This window comes from Bombus impatiens, unplaced genomic scaffold (genome assembly GCF_000188095.3).
Source record: "Bombus impatiens unplaced genomic scaffold, BIMP_2.2 scf_0142, whole genome shotgun sequence".
NCBI classification, from domain to species: domain Eukaryota; kingdom Metazoa; phylum Arthropoda; class Insecta; order Hymenoptera; family Apidae; genus Bombus; species Bombus impatiens.
In genome coordinates this window covers 892,097-912,152 of record NT_176561.1, presented here as the reverse complement: position 1 = coordinate 912,152, position 20,056 = coordinate 892,097, and the positions used below count along the sequence as shown (strand labels likewise).

Sequence of the window (20,056 nt, the reverse complement as noted above, 5' to 3'; positions counted from 1 at the left end):
TATATGTATATATGTATATGTATATATGTATATATATATATATATATGTATATATTGTATATATATTGTATATATATAATAATATATATAGATATATATATACATATATATAGATGGATAGATAGATAGATACTCCTAACTGTAAACAATCCTACGCGTTCCATGTATAAATCAGCTTTAATCAAATAAGGTTCGCCGTTCAGGTTAAATAGATTAACCATCCAAATAGTCGATACACCGGAAAGAGTTAATGTAACCTAACTGTATACCGTCACCACTTTCAATTACATCCGCACCATAACCAGTCTTTCGTTACATCGCATCGTTGTATTGATTGTAAGACGTATCGTGCACGTATATACGATACATTCATTGTATGTACATACGATACACTTATTGTGTCTTCTACTTCTACTCTACCAGTACATTGTCTATCCGTGGCAGCAGCTTCAAGTCAGTGCACTTTTCGATTTGTATACACATAGTATCTACGTGTGTACAGTTAGTACAGTAGGTTGTTTGTACACGACAGCTAATTATACGATTGAAAATGTCATTTCCTTGATTAGGTGACAGTGCTTTTTCTCAGACTGTATTGGTCTTTTGCTTGAAGATTTTTCAACAGCGAGACACTTCGCTGAAAATAATGCTAGGGTGAGCCGTAAATCTGTTTACCTAGACGCATAATACTCCTGGAACTTTAAATTGATAATGCAGCCCTTTAAATGATAAGGTCTATACCAACAATATGTTTCTTTCACTTTTATTAATTCATGTGATACATAATTACAGCCAATGTTGAGAAATTTCTTTTTGATATACTTTTTTTATCTTGTTCATCACATAATTTTAATACATAGAACTACGTTATTAAGATATATATGTGTAAATTAGTAAGATATATAATAATAATATAAAACTATGTTATTGTATTAATAAATTAATGTTATTGTTTAATTTAATTTCGTTAACAATGTATGAAAATACTTATGTGAATGCACTTCAGGTATAGGTTAAAGTATATTTAAAATATACGTATTGTGTCTATATTATTAGTAGCTTACTCATACTAGTTTGTCATATTTACATCTTGAATATACGTACATATATATATTAATTTTCTTTACGCTTCCGTCTTTCTATAATGTGGTAACAAGCTTTTAATTTAATTTTAGATGTCACACTACAGTAGAAATACAAGTACTCAAAGATCTGCGGTGATTGATTATGAACGTCAATTCCAAGAGGATTTAGAACTTGCTCAGGCAATGAGTTTGGAGAGTTTGGCACTAGAAAAATTTAAGTTACAAAAGCAACGATCAGATTTTAATAATATTCAGCAACAATGTGTTCCACAGAGTGATGGAAACAGCACTGTACATAGTAGTTCATCAGAAAGAGATAACACACAACAAACCGAAAAGTAAATGAAATTTGTATCATTTTTATTTTACCATATATTTATTGCACAAATTAAAATGAATTTATAATAACAAAAATTATATAGATTTCAGTGTAGAAGTAGGCCAAGGCCTGGTTCCTGTAATACTAATCAATCTAGAAATGCTGTGATATTAGCACCGCCACCAGTTCCATCTAGAAGAAATTCAACAACAGCCACCACAAGTCAAGAACATACTGTTGATTTGATTACATTTACAAGTCCAGTGAAGCAAGATAATTTAAATGATTATTGTTCACCTCCACCTCCACCTTCGTAAGAATACAATTAATCACTCTGACAAATCATAAATTTTATAAAAACATTGGAGAATTATTAATTAATAGTTATTAATGAATAATTATTTTCACATAGCAGAAAAGCGACTGTAGAGCCAAGATGGGAAACTCATCCCTCATTATTGAAAAAACAAGGGAGAGTGTCACGTAGCACCAGTTCTGCAGGTTATCATTCTCGAGACTACCGATATCAATCACTTTCTCCAGGGCCTAGATCTTCCACTGCACCTTGTACACCAGGAACTCCAAAAATTAGTCCTGTTATGTCAAGATCTAGTAGTATTAACAGTAATGTACCTGATATAACACCACAGGTAAATATCATAATATTTTCATTAGTATTCAGTGGTTAATGTGGAATATGTTTTTTTTTTTGTTGTAACGATAATTTTGTTAATGATTCTTGCAGCCTGCATGGAATCTTAATGATTTAAAAAATTTTTTTCTTACTCATTCTCAGGTATATATTATGTATAAATCTTACATTCAGTTTAATATCTTCAACTATCAATTTAATAATGTCAGGTATAAAAATATTAGTTTTAAGTTTATTTATAACTTTTTTTTAAAGAAATTTTTTAAAAGACAAACATTCAATAATATTCATCATTTTTTTAAGAATAAATATTAATAATTTTTTGCAGATACCTCCACTACCTATGAATTATAGACCAAGTATTACTCCTTCTATATGTGGTGTCCAAAAACCTACATTTTGTATGGATGACGAACAGCTGAATGTATTAAAAGTGATAGAAAAGAAGCCAAATAATAATCTTATAGATTTGAGTTCTTTTGATCAAGTAGATGATAAAACAAATGTTCGGGTTAGTGTACTAGAAGCATTTGATCCATTACTTGTTAAGATTGAAGATCAGAATGATAGCACACAGGGACATAAAGATGGTAATATTTTGTTAAAATTTATAAATAAAATAAAGTAATTATATAAATATCTAATAATAATAATATGATTTGTTTAAGCAGAAATACAATCGCAAGTGAGTGGATCAGTGTATGATCCATTCGATCCTTTTGATTACATGTATAGCACAAATGAAAGTGTTAATTCAGATCCAGTATATGTTGCTGTGGAAAAGTCTGCTAAATCTCCAGCAGTATCTCCAGCTGCACCACCACCACTACCTCCTAGAAATTCATCAGCTTGGAATACTATTGAAAGAAGAAGGACTTCCTTAGATAGAAGAGTAAATATTCTAAATGTTTAATTACTTAAATAAATAATTGATAACTAAAGTTTTAATAATCTTCATCGTTCATATCACAGAAACGACAAACACGCTTGTATGAAAATGTAACAGTGAGAAAAACTAGACCATCACTTCATGATTGCGATCTTAGAGCTTTCTATGACATGATCAAATCTGTTCGAAGTTAGTAAAGTATAAGTAAACAATTTAGTATTTTCATAGAATTTACAATACATGTATATTAATTGACAAAATATGTCCAGGTGAATTTCCATTCAATGATCCCAGTACAAACATTGGACATGTAATCAGTCCAATGATGGAAAGTTTATATCCTGAAGGCACAAGTATAAAATTAGTTGTACATCCACAGTTAATGGATTCTGACGAAAATACTCCGTCCATTTCTTTTACATGCGATGGTAAATTTACACACATAGAATTTATAATAAAAAATTTATGAAATAAATTTCAACAATTTAACATATAAAACACATCTTTTTTCAGTAAATTGTAGTGTTGAGCATGTTATTCTTAATGTCGCTTGTTCCTTAGAAGATGAAGATATAGTAAATATAGAGAAATATTGTCTGAGGGTATGGGGTTTAGCAGAATATTTTGCATCTAATACAACTTTAGCTCAGTACGAATATATACATCAATGTATCAAATTAGAAAAAGATATTGAATTAGCTATCCTAACTAAAGCGCAAATAAAACGGTCTATAACACGAACAGTAAGTATTTTTTTGAATGTAAGGATATTTTAATTAATAATTAATGTTATGCATATACAATTTTGTTTAAAGCTTCAAGATGATAATCGTGATCAATGTCTCAAGTTAGAAGATATTCTTCCAAATGAACCAGTACAACCTATTTCTTACGATACACTTCTTATTTTATTAGGTATGAAAACAAAAAATAATTTTTATGAAATTATTATTATACAAAAAAATGTGACATATTTAAGTAATAGTTACGCATTTTCATATAAAAAATTGTAGAAACTGTAGAAAAAGAAATGGAACGTGTGGAAACTGCTGCCATACATTTAGCAACTACTAATCATGGTTCCAGTCTTTTACCACAATTGCAACCCCGTAGTGTTGTCCAAGCGGTAAAAGCAGTATGTGCGTTAATGGGAAACATAGAGACATTTGAAATTACCGAAGCTGTTGATAATTTCGTAAATGCATGTTGTCAATTTTTACCTCAAGTTCATACAACAAATATAGAGTGCAAGAAACCAGAAATTCTGCATGAAGATGGTGATTATTCCGTAGTGACATTAAGAACAAAATTTCCAGATGTTATTGCATCTCATTGTCGAAAAATTCGCGATGCAATTCAAGATCTTGTAGAAACTTACTGTCATGCATTTAGGGTTGATTTTGAATTAAATAGCAGGGGAGAAATTCCAACAAGTAAGAACATTAGAATTATAAAATTTCATTTTAACAGATAATGAATTATAGAAATGATTAATTTTATTATATTTTTGTATAATAGATACATTAATATCGTCTGAGGTATTAGATACCATCCTAGTTCGTGTTGGAGCATTACATAGACTGCCAGGATCATGGAAACATGACGATTATATCATCGCAGCTCAAATATTTCATGGAACAAGACCTGTTGGAAATCCAGTTTTATCCGAACCTATGGCAGTCAGTTCTAATTTTCATCCAAGAATTTTATTTAATTCATGGTAATAATATTAAAAGCTACTATTAAATAACATTATTATTACTTTTAATTGATGAGAGATATTACTATTATTTTATTACTTCTATTACTATTAATAATAAAATTAACTACTACTATATATTCTTTTTTGTATAAAAGGCTAGAATTTCGTGGGATAAGCGTATGTCAAGTACCAAGAGAAGCAAGATTAGTGTTAGTTTTATATGGTCGTACATTGCAACCTACTGATCATGAATCTAATTCATCAGCAGAAAATACCATGCAAAAAGAAGAATTGGGATGGGGAGCTATACAATTTTTCGATTATGAAGGGTAATTGATTACATCTATTAAAGTGAGAAAGTATTTTACTATATGTTTTTTTTATATTTTTAATTACAGAGTTATGAGTCAAGGAAGCTTTTTCTTGTCACTTTGGCCAGCAATTGCTGATAAAAGATTAGGCCCTGCCCCAGCAGCTGGGATTCATCCTCATGGAGATACGCATGCTATTATTGGTGTAGAATTACCTGATTATGGTGGCAGAGTATTATTTCCTACAGAATTACGTGATTATGATGTAGAATCTCTTGATTTTAATTCATTGGATCAGAACACACAAGAATTGTTAATAGATATCACACAGCAAACTACATTTTCAAGGTATACATATATTTTTTAATTACAAATATTAATACTAAACTATTGATATCTATTAATTAATTAATTAACTTTTTAATAGACCACTTGTTGAAGAAAGAGAAATTTTATGGGAAAAACGACATTATTTGCACAATAGACCTGAAGCTTTACCTAAAGTACTTTTAGCTGCACATAGTTGGGATTGGGCATGTTTGCCTGATCTTCATGCATCTCTTAGAATTTGGAGTCCTTTACCTCCTGTCCAAGCTCTGCAATTATTGTTACCTTGGTATATATATATTTTAATGTTTTAAATATATATGCTCCAATGTTCTAAATATATATATGTATATGTATGTGAGATTGTTGATAATTGTACAACTAATCAAAGATACTTTATAGTTTTCCAGATATGAAAGTTAGAGAAATGGCAGTTGGATGGATTCGAGAACTGAGTAATGATGAACTTGTAGATTACTTACCTCAATTATTACAAGCGTTAAAGCACGAAACATATGAAACGTCCCCTCTTACAAAGTTTTTATTAGAACGAGCTTTACTTTCTCCGCGGGTAGCTCATCACATCTATTGGTTACTAACGCAAGCGTTACCAGGACAAAGTCCTCAAGTAATTCAGATTGGAATAATTTTCTTTTACTTTAGAAAGTTAAACAAGTATATTTAGTGTGCTCTATTTTCAGAATTCTGCTGAAACTACACCAGAGGATGATAAAAATATTAGTTCAGCACGTTATCATAGAAGGTTACAATTGATGTTACGAGCGTTATTAGCCGTCATTGGGGATGCACTAAGAAATAGTTTTCTTACGCAACAATTACTCGTTAAAGTAAAATTTTTCCTCTCCTTCTTTCTTTAACGTATATTTTTATATAAATTAGCAAATGTTAACAGTGTAACTCATAATATTGTAGAATTTATATGAAGTAGCGGAAAATATTAAGCAAACGAAAGAATCATTACGACTAGATGCGCTCAAAATTGGTTTACAAAATATACATTGTCAATTAATGGAAGATGATGGCACCTGTTTACCGTTGTCTCCTAGTAAACAAGTATTTGGTATAAATGTACAAAGTTGCTCATACTTTCCATCATTTACACTTCCATTGAAAATCAACTTTATTAGCTGTGATGATGTAATTTGTCCAGCGATTTTTAAAGTATGTTCAATTAACAAATACCTACTGCTATAATTTATTATGATTTATTCTATACTAAAATAATCTTGAAGGTTGGAGATGATTTACAACAAGATATGTTAACTCTTCAAATGATGCGCATAATGGATAAACTTTGGTTAAAAGAAGGTCTTGATCTTAAAATGGTAACATTTGCTTGCGTACCTACTGGATACAAACGTGGGATGATAGAAATGGTTACAAATGCAGAAACGTTGAGAAAAATACAGGTTGAGTTTGGCCTAACTGGATCATTTAAAGATCGACCTATTGCCGAATGGTTGGCAAAACATAATCCTTCAGAGTTGGAGTATGAACGAGCGGTAGAAAACTTTACTGCATCTTGTGCGGGTTATAGTGTTGCTACCTATATCTTAGGAATTTGTGATAGACATAACGACAATATTATGTTAAAAACATCAGGTCATCTGTTTCATATTGATTTTGGGAAATTCTTAGGTGATGCTCAAATGTTTGGAAATTTTAAAAGGTAAATGTATCCTTATTTATATATATTCACTACTTATAAAACTAAATTATAATCTTTCATGTTTTTAATTAGGGATAGGACACCATTTGTATTGACATCTGATATGGCTTATGTTATAAATGGTGGAGATAAGCCATCAGCCAAGTTCCATCATTTCGTGGATTTGTGTTGCCAAGCATTTAATGTAGTGCGGAAGCATGGAAATCTAATTCTGCATCTTTTTGGATTGGTACGTCTATTCCTGTTATATTGTATATGTTAAGGATTTTGTGTCATTACAATTTAAAACTTTATATCGAAATATTATTAAACAGTAGTCTATTCGTTTACTATAAAAGACCTAAGTTGTTTACAAAATTGAATTAAAAGGCAAAAAAATAGTTTGAACTTTTTTGCCGGTATTAAAATTTAAACCATTACTGTGTTATGACAACAATAAAACCGCAACGGAAGGACCTATCCACGCGTTTTATCAGAAAGTGGTCCGCCTATCACGCTAAACTATATACAGTGCGTAGTTAATTAGCGTTTATCGTCTGAGGTTCCGTAATATCGAACAATGCAGCAGTTTTAATCATTTATGCGTAAAGCAAACAAGCGACAAACAATATATTAATAACAAACGGTTATAATATTAACTTTAAAAATATCGTAGAAGTTATTGTATCATAAATCATTTTAACAGACAAGGGCATAGGTGTTAAAAATGGATGATTTATTGTTTCAAAAAAATAACATGACTGATTTATATAAATCACATGTTATACAACAAAAGCTTAGTGACATTGAAATCAAAGAATTTGTGAACAAATCTAAAATGAATAATTATACAAATTCACAGATGACTTCGTCTGGCATTCCTGGTGTGACTGTGGATGCAGTTAGTTACGTACAAAAAGCTCTTCTTCCAGAGCAAACAAATCCTGAAGCAGCTGCAACATTTGCCCGAATGATAGAAAGTTCACTTAAAAGTTGGTTTACACAGTTCAACTTTTTTCTACATAATTTAGCACAACTTAGATTTTCGGGCGACCATAATGATGGAGCATTATTATCTTTTATACCACGTACATATACGTAAGTTTGTTAATATACTTTTTAATATTTGCTCTTAAATGTAAATTAAAAATTTAAAATTATATTTCTTAAAGCACATTGAATATTTAAAAAATGTCTATATGTTCACTGTAGAATGCAGCAGGAAGGTCAGTTAACAAGTGTTCAAGTGCACGGCTACCAAAAACGATATGATCCTGAAAAATATTATATGTATATCTTGCGTATACAACGAAAAGGTCATGCAGATCCTACTTATTTATTCCGATCATATAAGGAATTTTGTGAATTCTATCAAAAGTTGTGCATTCACTTTCCTCTTGCAAAACTTGCTAGGTAAGTAAAATATATTTTATTGCAGTTTTATGTTATGACACGATTTTTATAGTATAAATTAAAATACATATTACAGTTGTTAATCAACAACAATATATTAATAATAATTCATATAATATCATATGTGATTCATATCTGTAGAGATTATACATATATAGTAATTTAATTTATCTACATCATGCAGAAGATTTTATGTCTAATAGTCTAGATTATTCGACATATTGAATCCAATGAAATCATTTATTAGTTTATCTTATTTCTTTATTGTTAGGATGAAGACTTGGATTGTTTAATATCAATGCTAACAGTTTTCTTGTTATTTATATTGTTATTTATGTCTTTCTGCGATTGTGATGCAGTTTGTGATATTCTTCGATAAAATTCAGGCGCAATCGATTTTCTAGACGAAGCTTTTTGTATCAATACTTGAGCACGGAAACGTTTAATAATACCCATTTTTAATTTAATATTTTTTCCTAAAACAATGCAGAATTAAATCTTATGTGTATATATATTTTTTAATTTGATAATAGTACATACCTACTTTTTAGTGTAAAATGTATATTCAAATACTTCAAACAAATGTATAATCAATAGTACAAACTTCAATAAGTGTAAACATAAAATGATAATGCGTTTTATTATTGCTACTTGAATTGTTTGATAGATTTTTATAATATGTTATCAGAATTTTGTGCTATCTTATATTTCGTATTATCTAATCAGACTAGTATCTTTGATATAAAAAAAGTTTCTTTGAAGCCAAATTTACAAGAATAATTTAGATGTTACTTTATCTTCATGAGTAATCGTAATTAGTCATAATTCATGAAAAATTGATACAGTTTATTTGTAAAATATAAAAATAGTATTATATGATTAATGTAAATAGATATTTATTTTACATAGCTTACCAAGTGGTATAAGTGTTGGAAGATCTAACATAAAGCAAGTTGCTGATAAACGACGAGCGGATATTGAGAAATTCCTTGTAAGTTTATTCAAGATGGCACCAGAAATTTCTCAAAGTGATTTAGTATACACTTTCTTTCATCCTTTGTTGAGAGATCAACAAAATGCAGATATTCATTTACGTAAAGTAAAAGGTATACACTTTTTTCACAATATGGCTATCTAATATTTGAAGATATTGTAAATGTTATTGTCATCTTTTTTATTAGTTGGCAATTGGTGGGCTGAAAAACGTGTAAGAGATAATGTGCAGAACGGACAAATTAAGATGTCTCTTCACTATACACGTGGAGCATTTTATGTGATGGTCTATCATGCAAGAGGATTACCCAAAGTAGCAAATTGTCAGGAACCAAATACATATGTTAAAGTTTACCTTAAACCTGATCCTACAAAAAAGACAAAGCGGAAAACAAAAGTTGTAAAGAAAAATTGTCATCCTTCGTTTATGGAAATGGTAATGAATTTAAATAAACAAATCAGTAGCTGCTGTTTCTTTTTAGTTAAGTTAAAATTCTTGGATGTATAATATGTATATGTTCATCACAGTTGGAATATAGAATGGCTCTAGACGTGATTAAAGAGAGAACTCTGGAAGCTACAATATGGAATCATGACACATTACAAGAAAATGAATTTCTTGGTGGAATACGCTTACCTCTTGGACGTATTGATTTAACAACCGAAACAATTGAGTGGTTTTCGCTTGGAAGTATTCGATGAATGAATCGTTCAATGAACTAATTAACAAATGAAACGATTTATTAATGCTCACGATCTGTTCTCGATAAGAGTAAACAAAATGTAATTCTATCGCACAATACTAATTATAACATTTCTATACTATGCACGCAATAGTGCAATAAAAAAATAGTGTTTATGTATCATTATGAATGACATTGATACATGCTTTCATGTTTAGGGAAGGCGTTTCTTAAAAAGTTAGCTAACGTCGTACAATCCATTATACATATAAAATCATATTCAATTGTAACACTGTAACAGCACATGAACAGAAGGCATATTTCATAAAATTATTCTGCCTTTGTAAGAAATTGCCAAAATATGACAAGTAATGAATTTGAATTTTGTTTTACAAGTATTTGATGGAAATTATTAAAAAGCATAGACCGGTAAGTTTACAATAGGAAATTTTATTGGGATCTTAATAAGGATTTGATAAACAGGTTCTTATGAAAGATATTTTATGCTGTTTCTACCGAGAGACACTTTCTAAGTATGATATATATTAATAATTGTAAATTAAAACTTTACTGTGCTACTCTATTGTAACAAAATCAAATACAAGATTTCCTAAATAGCGAGATGTAACAATATAGATCTTTATAAGTGCGTAATATTGCTCGATTATAAGTTATTTGCCTACAGTGAAGAGGGGAGACATTTTTTACTTTCGTATAAAACTTTTAAATTATATATAAAAATCAAAATATGTTTATATAAAATAGCAAAATCTATATAAAGGGAAAATTGCATATGTTGGTGTGTATTTAAGGGATATTTTATCCTGAAAAAGGAGAATGAAATTATGTAAATATGCTTTAAAATTTATAAATGTTTTGTAATCAGTCTATGTATTGTGAATATATTTTATGTTGATTCTTTAGATAAAGAGTATATACTATAACGAAAATGAAAGTTTGTGTTAATACATTATCGACGGGAGATTGTTAAATATTAATTTGATTATACATGTAATACATTAATATTTTTCCATCACTTTTATTTTATAGAAGAATTTTATTACGGAACTTTACTATGAACAATTTGACTATCATAATTTATTATGAAACTAATAATATTACAAAGCGCAAAATACAATTAATATAATTCTTCTATTATTACATTTCTTCTAGTCTTCTGTCGTTAGTGTATTAATGTAATTAATTTCGATCTAATCTTTCGTTATAAATATGTTCAAAATACAATGAGATAATTTCATAGTACAAGTTGCACCGTTTCTTCGCAATTACAAAAATTTTTAATATAATTGTGAGAAAGGAATTACGCTAATAAAATGCTCAAACTTTTTGCTTCTGCATTATAAAATACTTTTGCATGTGCTTTCTATAATCTTTACATTGTGACATAAAATCATGTAAATTTGAATAATTTATTTATATTTTGAATTTACTTTTGTTTCTTTAATCATGTGACATAAATATAAACAAAAATAATTCAATATTGGATTTCAATCATTTCCTTAATATTTTCATGATCAGCCAACAAACTAGAATCTTTTTTACGCCCTCCGTAATTCTCCACGGCGAACATAGCAATCATTATAAAAGATTCGTCAGTGCTAATATCACCGATGAAGTGCAGGATAGATGTTACATTTATGATGTCGATTTATCAACGTCTTGCTGGCCTATCGGTATAATTGCCAAGAATTTTTGTATCTGTTAATGCTCTGCGACACCCGAGGTGTGCGAGCGCGAGCACTGTTGTCACCTTTGATATCTGCAGCCATGAAAAACAAAGTTGAACTTTTACATAAGCCAGCCTCTCCCCTACGATGAAGGTCAAAGTATAAAATGACCTGTCCCACTGGTTTTTGAAACTTTATTTTTTCATTACAAAATCTCCATTATTTACATTGCGTTATTTATGTACATTGCGTTATTTATGTACATTGCGTTATTTATTTACATTGCGTTATTTATGTGCATTGTGTTATTTATGTGCATTGTGTTAGTTATGTGCATTGTGTTAGTTATGTACATTGTGTTAGTTATGTACATTGTGTTAGTTATGTGCATTGTGTTAGTTATGTGCATTGTGTTAGTTATGTGCATTGTGTTAGTTATGTGCATTGTGTTAGTTATGTGCATTGTGTTATTTATTTACATTGTGTTATTTATTTACATTGTGTTATTTATTTACATTGTGTTATTTATTTACATTGTGTTATTTATTTACATTGTGTTATTTATTTACATTGTGTTATTTATTTACATTGTGTTATTTATTTACATTGTGTTATTTATTTACATTGTGTTATTTATTTACATTGTGTTATTTATTTACATTGTGTTATTTATTTACATTATGTTATTAATGTATTATATTAATGCATTACGTAGCATATAGAATTTGTAATATTTGAATTAGTCAATGTCGTCCTTTATTACTACATATAAAGTCTCAAATACAAGTCCTTATCAATGATTGAGCACTTTATAAATTACTTAACTTTATTTCATTTTTGACATTAAACCAAGACAATTTGGAACGATAAATTCGATATCTAAAAATTTGATATTTAAAGCGAACTACTGTTCGGTTTTTTGATTTACTGGAGCAGTTTCCCCTATTGCAGCTCCTTGGTGTCATAGCAAAGTTGATTCTGTAACATACAAAAGAATAAAGTTTATTAACAAATTGCGAAATGTATTAACACATAGCGTAAGATTTATTCTAGTATTTTTGATTAGATGAGTTTGATTGAATAAGTTTATTCTAATATTAAGTTTTAATTAAATTGTGTGCGAAAACTCGATGAATAATGAAATTAATTTCAAACAATAAAATAAAAATTGATTTATAATATTCGGATAATCAAAAAAATTACCACTCCAATCTGTTGTATGATAATGGGATTGGAGTACAATTAAATACGTATTGCAGAAGTTAAATACGTATTGCGCAAAATGTTCTGTTCTCTGCATTATTTTTAATTTCATAAGGAAACAGTATGAAACATCAGATGACCGTCAAAAAGATGACACCAAAAAGTATTGAATATCAGATCTATTCTGTACCTCGTTAGTGATATCGATCTTTTTATCATTTTCCACATTACCGATTATAGCGCAGAATAAGATTACAACATTCATAGCGGAGAAAATTGGGACTAAATACATGAAAATTTATTTATTTCTCAAAAATAATATGTGGAACAATATATAGGAAAAAGGTATTGTTATAAATTTGATCGTAAATAAGATATGAAAAACTTAAATCTCATATGAGATATTTTACCGGAGAAATTGAAATACCGACCGGGTAAAACAGTCAGTGGATCCATAGGATTTTTCCACCGCTTGCAATTCAAAGCGGTGAGTTTATCAATTATGTATATATATTGTATGCAATCCTAAAAAATTATAGAATTTCTTCTCATTTGAAACATTTAGAACCAAAGTAATGTTTTTAAAATTTTCAGTTCAAGAATAGAAGTGATTATGTAGCGAAATCATACAGAATAACGCTATAAACAATTAAAATAATCTAAAGTTATACAAAAGTGTCATTCCGAGGTTATGATTTGCTCTATATCAAGGAAACGTCACTTCGATATCATATTTATACGTATATAAGCGTATAGAAACGCAAGGTGTATGATCTCGTAAAATTTCAAACTAACCTAAAACAGGGGAACAGTATATGTTTTCCTTTAGGAAAATATTCAGGTCAGGGTGCTACCTGAGCGCTCAAAGTAAGGGCGCGTACTACTGCAAAAGGATTTCAGATACATACGCAGGTCGGACGTTTTATTACAGTTTTCATCCGCAGATTAGCCCCTTTGGAACCATCGATACTCGATTCAGGAACTTTATAGCCCCCCATAAAAGTATCTATTTGGTGTTTTCGACTGGACCGACTGGACCGAAACGCAACTCGAACAAAAAGCTATCCCCCGGAATTTCTCGGTATACGTGAAACGTTGTTACGTCTCGGGGTCCAATTACGTTAGGATCGCCGACGTACCTTTACAATTTCAAAGACGTTGCGCATCCCTTTCATTTCCTTTTTTATCTTCCTCTACAGATCCTGATTTTTACTATTTCATGGCGCGATACTGTGAAACTTAGTATATACGTATATACGTATGTATGGGAATGGTAAAAGCTTGTGGTTATATGATTAGAATTGTATGTGTGAGTTTTGAAGAAAGAGGAAGCACTTTTTAACTTCTTTGTGTGCTTAGTGAAGTTTACGGAATCCTGGATTTCTACGCTTAGATCTTTAGGTTAGACTGTTCCTTTTTCCTCGTTTTGTGCAGTAAAGATTGTAAATCATAGATATTGTGGCATATAGAGAAGAGGTTGTTGGAAGCAAGCAACATGTATATAGTTTGAAGTTGTGTTGAGTTAAAAGGGTTTGTAGAGAATATATCGAGATAAACATATGCTAATTTAAATATATTAAAGAGTATTTAATACTTATCGTACATATATTTATACATAGTGTTTAGTCATATATACGATTTTCTCATAAGTAATGTTTTTCTTACAGTTGATAGGTTTGTGAGGAAAATAGCAGGAAAATATCGTAACCGCAAGAGATAGAAAAGAAACACAGCGAATAGGACGAAAAACGGATAAAATAGACTAAAGCGAAGTCAAGTAAACTAATGATGACGAACAAACATATCAAGAGGAAAAGTACACGTAAACATAAACAATATTTAGAAGAAGACTGTTCAAAAGAACAAGGATATAAAATCATAATACAACATAAAAAAGGAATACGCAAGAAATAATACATATATGTATATACAAAAAGAAATGAAGAACGAAAAAAAAAAACAAATATGACGAGTAGAAGATGGAGGACAGAGAAGAGAGGGAACGAGTACTTGGTAGCGTGTAAGCCAGCAGGGGTTGGTTTCAGGGGATGAAGCGTGGTCGGGGTTGGACATCGATCTGGTAGTTAAGTTGAGGGCTCCCATGGGACTCGTTGCCACCTTCGCAGCTTCGTCTCGTCTTGCTTTATTTGCCCCCTTTCTCAGTATTCACTGAATACACACTTTGGAATCGGTTACCGCGTTGCCTGGCCATTCGCATAAACCGCATTACACGTTTTTATGCTTGTATTTATGTATGATCTAACGAGAGCCATTCGAGAGCCGTCGTCGAGACAAACCAAGGAACTTTTCTGTATCGCAAACAAATCGTCAGGTCGTAAATGATACGTTACCATTCTACAGATTTGACGATCTCCAAGAGCGTTTCACGATCGAAAATTGACCTTGTTGAATTTTAGTAGAATTCCAGTAATTACCGGTCGTTAACGATTTGTATTTCTAACTTATTTATAACGTATTTGCAAATTCCCGTTAACAAGCAATATATAAATGAGTACAAGCTCAAATATCGCGTCAGTCGTGTGCCAAGAGTGTACAAACATGTTTCTTGTAACATACGATCGTTTTTATATCAATTTAAAGGTGTACATGTATTACATTCTACATTTTATGACCCTGATCTTCGAGTTTTAATATAACGGAATTTAATAGTTTTAGAGAAGAGACTATTAATCTATACGACAATCGTTAAAAATGAATGGTCCTATATAAATTGGTCTGAAAAGAAACAAATATTTGGACTACGCAATTGGTATTTATACGATTAGATATTGTTAATACCGTGTAATAATGTGTAACAGTATTAATTGCCATATATATTACAAACAATTTAAATATTCCAATCCTATTCGTTATCTGACCCCTTGTTGCAATAATTTGGTTATGAAATAAAATTAACGATTTTACAAAAATTGAAGAAATTAGAGAAATGAAAGAAATTAATCTAAAACTGGCTAAAGAATAAAATGTCTCCTACTAAACTTTGTGAACGTAATACCCGTGTACTTTGAAATGACCAATGTATAATGATCACATATCAGAATAATATTAGGCTTAACGATCATATAACATTCACAGTATATATTATGATAATTAATTATTATATAGAATAATTTAAGAAATGCTTACGTAAATGTATTTTCACATAAACCATATGAGATTTTCCGTAGAATACGTTACGACTAATCTTGCCATTTCTTCGCATACACATTCTATATTTATACTAACGTCGTAATTACAGATTACAAGCTTGCAAACACTCTTAAAAGTACACGGTACGTAAAACCGCGGAAATTTTCATTTTCTGTTCTTCGCAAATATCGTTCGTTTCTTTTATTGTCGTTAAAAATTCGAAATATTCAGGACCGATGAACTCAAAACGTGTAGCAGTAAAGCCAGCATAAAACGCGTTAACACGAAAAGAGTGGAAAAAGGGACGAGAAGAAAAACAAGTCCAGACGCGGATTCTCGAGATGGTAATAAAAATGAAGGATTAAAATTGGCCATGATCAGAAACAACAATACATGCTAACTTTTCTTATGTTCTAAGGCATGTTTCACCTACGTAGGTAGGTAAATTTTATAGAATTATACTATTATTATATTGTTCTCCTCATATAATCAAATATCATATCTATCTTTGTTATATGAACATCTTAAGAATCTGAAGAATCTGAAGAATTTGAAGAATTTCAAGAATCCTAGAATTTGATTAAAAATCTCATATTCTGTATAATATAAATTCTCTATTTCGAAAGTAAGAAATAAGGGGCTAATACCTTCATTTTGGAAAGTGAAGAAAATGCTATATAGGATATTTTAACTGATTTATAAATGGGATAATTTATATATATAATATATATATATATTATATATATATATATAAAAATTATTATATATATATATATAAATTATTATATATATTATATATATATATATACATACATACACACACACATACAGTGGTGTTAGTATGTAAATAGGAGAAAAAATTCTTATATATATTAAATCGAATGCAATTTAATATAATTGAGCCGTTCGAAAGACAAATTAAGCCTCTATCCTCTGAATGATATTTTCAGAATTGGTTGCTAAATGCGAATTTGATATGATCGAACACTTAGTTATTTTATGTTTTTCTATGACGTAATTAATTGAATTTATGGGTGAACATTTTCTTTTAACTATTCGTACGCTCACCACTGTATATAGCATGAGCCGATGAATGAAAAATGAAAAATTTCGTGTTTTATCGCGTTTACTTTTCGATCCTCTATTCTCCCGACTTGTGTGACTTAGCGAATTTAGGATAATATGGCACGTGTGTAACTACACAATTTTCTCTCAGATTGGGGTACGTAAAAATTAGGAACGATGAGTATTAATAACAATACACTTCGTGAATTTTATCTTAAAAGTTAAGTATATAAAGACAAGCTTGTAAGAAGAAATATTGCTTGAAAATAATTAATTCAAATAATAATAATGACAGTAAAAATAACAGTAGTAACAACATTAATTATTATTATTATTATTATTATAGTATTAATAATAATAATAATATTGATAATATTAATAGTGATTATTATAGTATTAATAATAGTAATAATAATATTGATAATACTATTAATAGTGATATTATTAATAATTCAATAAATATCTAATTAATTCATAAAATTATTAATAATCAGTCGATAATTAATTAAGATACTTCTGTATCACGGTCCTACATAATCAATAAGAATAATTAAATTATAAAGAAAAACTTCGTTTTGTATAAAAACATGCTTAAGATTAATCTTATTGTTGTTAATTGAAAAATCGATATTAGATGGTAGATATCTTGCATTATAATTCACGAAAGTGTTAATTTTACCGTTGTTATTAATCAGGGTGAGAACAGAAGAACATCTGCACTGTAAAAATCATATTCTGTCGTTTTCTGCATGTCAACATGTTAACACAGTGTAAAAACACAAATTTGTATTAATGTCAAAATGAGTTCATAAACAATTCCGAATTTAATCAAAATGCATGGTACTTGTTTAGAAAGAAATTACGCCCCTTATTATAGCGAAAAAGTTTATTTTTCAAACTTCATATAATAACACGGGACGGAAAGTCGCTTTTTATTATCAACAATTAAAAATTCTCTAAAGTCGTTGTGCTGAATCATATCATAAATTTAATATATTCGATATTTTTGTACTGTAAAATTGTATAAAGAAAATTGCATGAAATAAGCGATTGGAAAAGAAGATCAATTTACACATGAATTTTGTTACTTTCCGTACGAGAAATGTTTTTAATTTCCTTTTTCTTTTCTTTTCGTTTGCGACGTAATGCGCAATGCGTACGCGTAATGCGTACCAAAGGGGTTGTCAGCGTGCTAAACTCCTTTCTATTTACAATTCGTAACGAGGTGATACGTTACAAGTACATTAATACAATGTTATTGATGTATTTGGTATAACTGAACAAATGGATGAGATAAAACGAATATGAGATCTTCGATCTGTGTAACTTCTCATCTTAAGATTTGACAAAGGTGTTTTAAAATATGCGTTAAGCATGAGATATACATAAGGTGGCCCAAAACTATCTATCGTTATGATCATGCCATAATGATCATTTCGTTAGAAAGTATTTGGAGAACCTAACAATCATATTTACGACAGAGAAGTTCTGGCTATATAACGAGAGTAATTTGAAAAAAAGATCGAAGAATTTTCCGTTCATTCTTCTAATATTCGTTCATTTGTCTTACGATTGGCGAAGAAGAGAGAAGAAAATAGAAAGGAGTATCCAAGTTTTTTATAGGAAAGATAAATTAAAAAAGAACTAAAAGAATCGACGCTAAACATCTTAGCTTGTCTAATTTGTACAAGCGATATTTAAAAAATTTTTAAGATATATATACAAAAACGATCTTCTATGAGGCCCCTTAGTACATACTAGTACCTAGTATGATGTACAAATAACTAAAAAAAATATGTATATATATATATAATATGATATATATATATATATAATATATATATAATATAATACACACATATATATATATAATATAATATAATATAATATAATATAATATAATATATATATATACATATATTTTTTATCATCTTCTTTTTTTTTCTGGTCTCTTAATTACAATTTTCGAATTCTGTAATTCAACACATTAATCGACGTGCACAAATACGCCGATATTCACAGTGTTTCGTAATTTAAGGCAAACGTTGGACGTTTCTGACATCATTCGTGTTTTGTAAAATATCAGAAATTTGATTGTCATTCGATAATCTAAGAACTAATTATAACCGAGGGTTTGCATTAAGTGCGAACAATACTTTGCAAAGCGTTTGGAAAAATTTGTGCACGATATATTTCGGAAAAGTATTTTATAAAAATTTTGTATTCCGTCCCGTATGTTGAAAATTGAAATAATTTTGTTTATAAAAAGTAGAATGCGGATTTATATGGAAATTCATATTTATGCGTACAAACAAAAATTTAACTTTAATTATCAACTTTGATATTCATTATAATTTTGATTAAATAAGGATTTTTTTCCTTATTAAAGACTACGGCCATTTTTTTTGTCAATTTTGTCGTATATTTTTAAAATTTTTAAATTTTTATAAATTTGTTTTTATAATTTGAAATGTTATGCAAATGTATTAAAAGCTGCTGTTTAATTAATAAAAGATGCAAAACGTAGAGAGTTGAACGTATAATATCCGATTCCAACAAATATAAAAAGGATAAAAAAGAATATGCGAAAATCTAATATCTCCAACAGGTTCTTTTTTGATTTTTATAATTAAACAGCAGATTTTCATACTATTTTATATAAATAAATAAATAAATTTTAGATAACTCACTATAACTTAATTTTTATACGCTTTTTGAATCATTGTTAACTATTCGATTTCATCTTATTATTCAATTTTCTAGTAATAGAAAATTTCTATCACATTTTTTAAGAAGAGATCGTGAAAAAGTCGTGAAAAAATCGTGAAAAAATCGTTCGTTAAAAGATATTTAAATTTCAATATCTGTTCCGAAATCGTTTAGGAACCTTATAATATAATATAATAT

General features: G+C 29.2%; 1 protein-coding gene and 3 long non-coding RNA genes across 9 annotated transcripts; 2 read left to right on the top strand and 2 right to left on the bottom strand.

The window, feature by feature from the left end:
• Positions 1-330: 330 nt before the first annotated feature.
• Positions 331-11,066, top strand: LOC100748686 (phosphatidylinositol 4-phosphate 3-kinase C2 domain-containing subunit beta). 6 transcript variants are annotated; one of them, XM_024365606.2, is made up of 27 exons: positions 331-453; positions 570-733; positions 1,176-1,423; positions 1,508-1,717; positions 1,817-2,054; positions 2,150-2,200; positions 2,385-2,646; positions 2,728-2,948; positions 3,029-3,134; positions 3,215-3,373; positions 3,459-3,688; positions 3,761-3,860; positions 3,959-4,378; positions 4,464-4,665; positions 4,803-4,976; positions 5,046-5,306; positions 5,386-5,574; positions 5,688-5,913; positions 5,987-6,133; positions 6,219-6,467; positions 6,539-6,975; positions 7,048-7,204; positions 7,817-8,052; positions 8,167-8,367; positions 9,277-9,473; positions 9,549-9,796; positions 9,889-11,066. In XM_024365606.2, exons 3-27 carry the CDS (start codon positions 1,176-1,178, stop codon positions 10,060-10,062), a joined length of 5,343 nt encoding a protein of 1,780 aa, XP_024221374.1. In that variant the 5' UTR covers positions 331-453; positions 570-733; the 3' UTR covers positions 10,063-11,066. The 6 variants fall into 6 exon arrangements, with proteins under 6 accessions (XP_024221374.1, XP_012237473.1, XP_012237474.1 ...); XM_012382050.3 differs by having other exon boundaries at positions 334-654; XM_012382051.3 differs by having other exon boundaries at positions 334-733; positions 1,820-2,054.
• Positions 7,674-9,029, bottom strand: LOC117151319. The gene is made up of 2 exons (XR_004461142.1): positions 8,912-9,029; positions 7,674-8,843 (listed from the first exon to the last, which is right to left on the bottom strand). It is a non-coding gene; the product is annotated as an uncharacterized LOC117151319 (long non-coding RNA).
• A 1,587-nt stretch (positions 11,067-12,653) lies between the features above and the next one.
• Positions 12,654-13,080, bottom strand: LOC117151308. The gene is made up of 2 exons (XR_004461124.1): positions 12,935-13,080; positions 12,654-12,709 (listed from the first exon to the last, which is right to left on the bottom strand). It is a non-coding gene; the product is annotated as an uncharacterized LOC117151308 (long non-coding RNA).
• A 168-nt stretch (positions 13,081-13,248) lies between these two features.
• Positions 13,249-16,655, top strand: LOC105680371. The gene is made up of 6 exons (XR_002946088.2): positions 13,249-13,421; positions 13,529-14,015; positions 14,609-15,704; positions 16,194-16,227; positions 16,316-16,521; positions 16,614-16,655. It is a non-coding gene; the product is annotated as an uncharacterized LOC105680371 (long non-coding RNA).
• Positions 16,656-20,056: the final 3,401 nt, after the last annotated feature.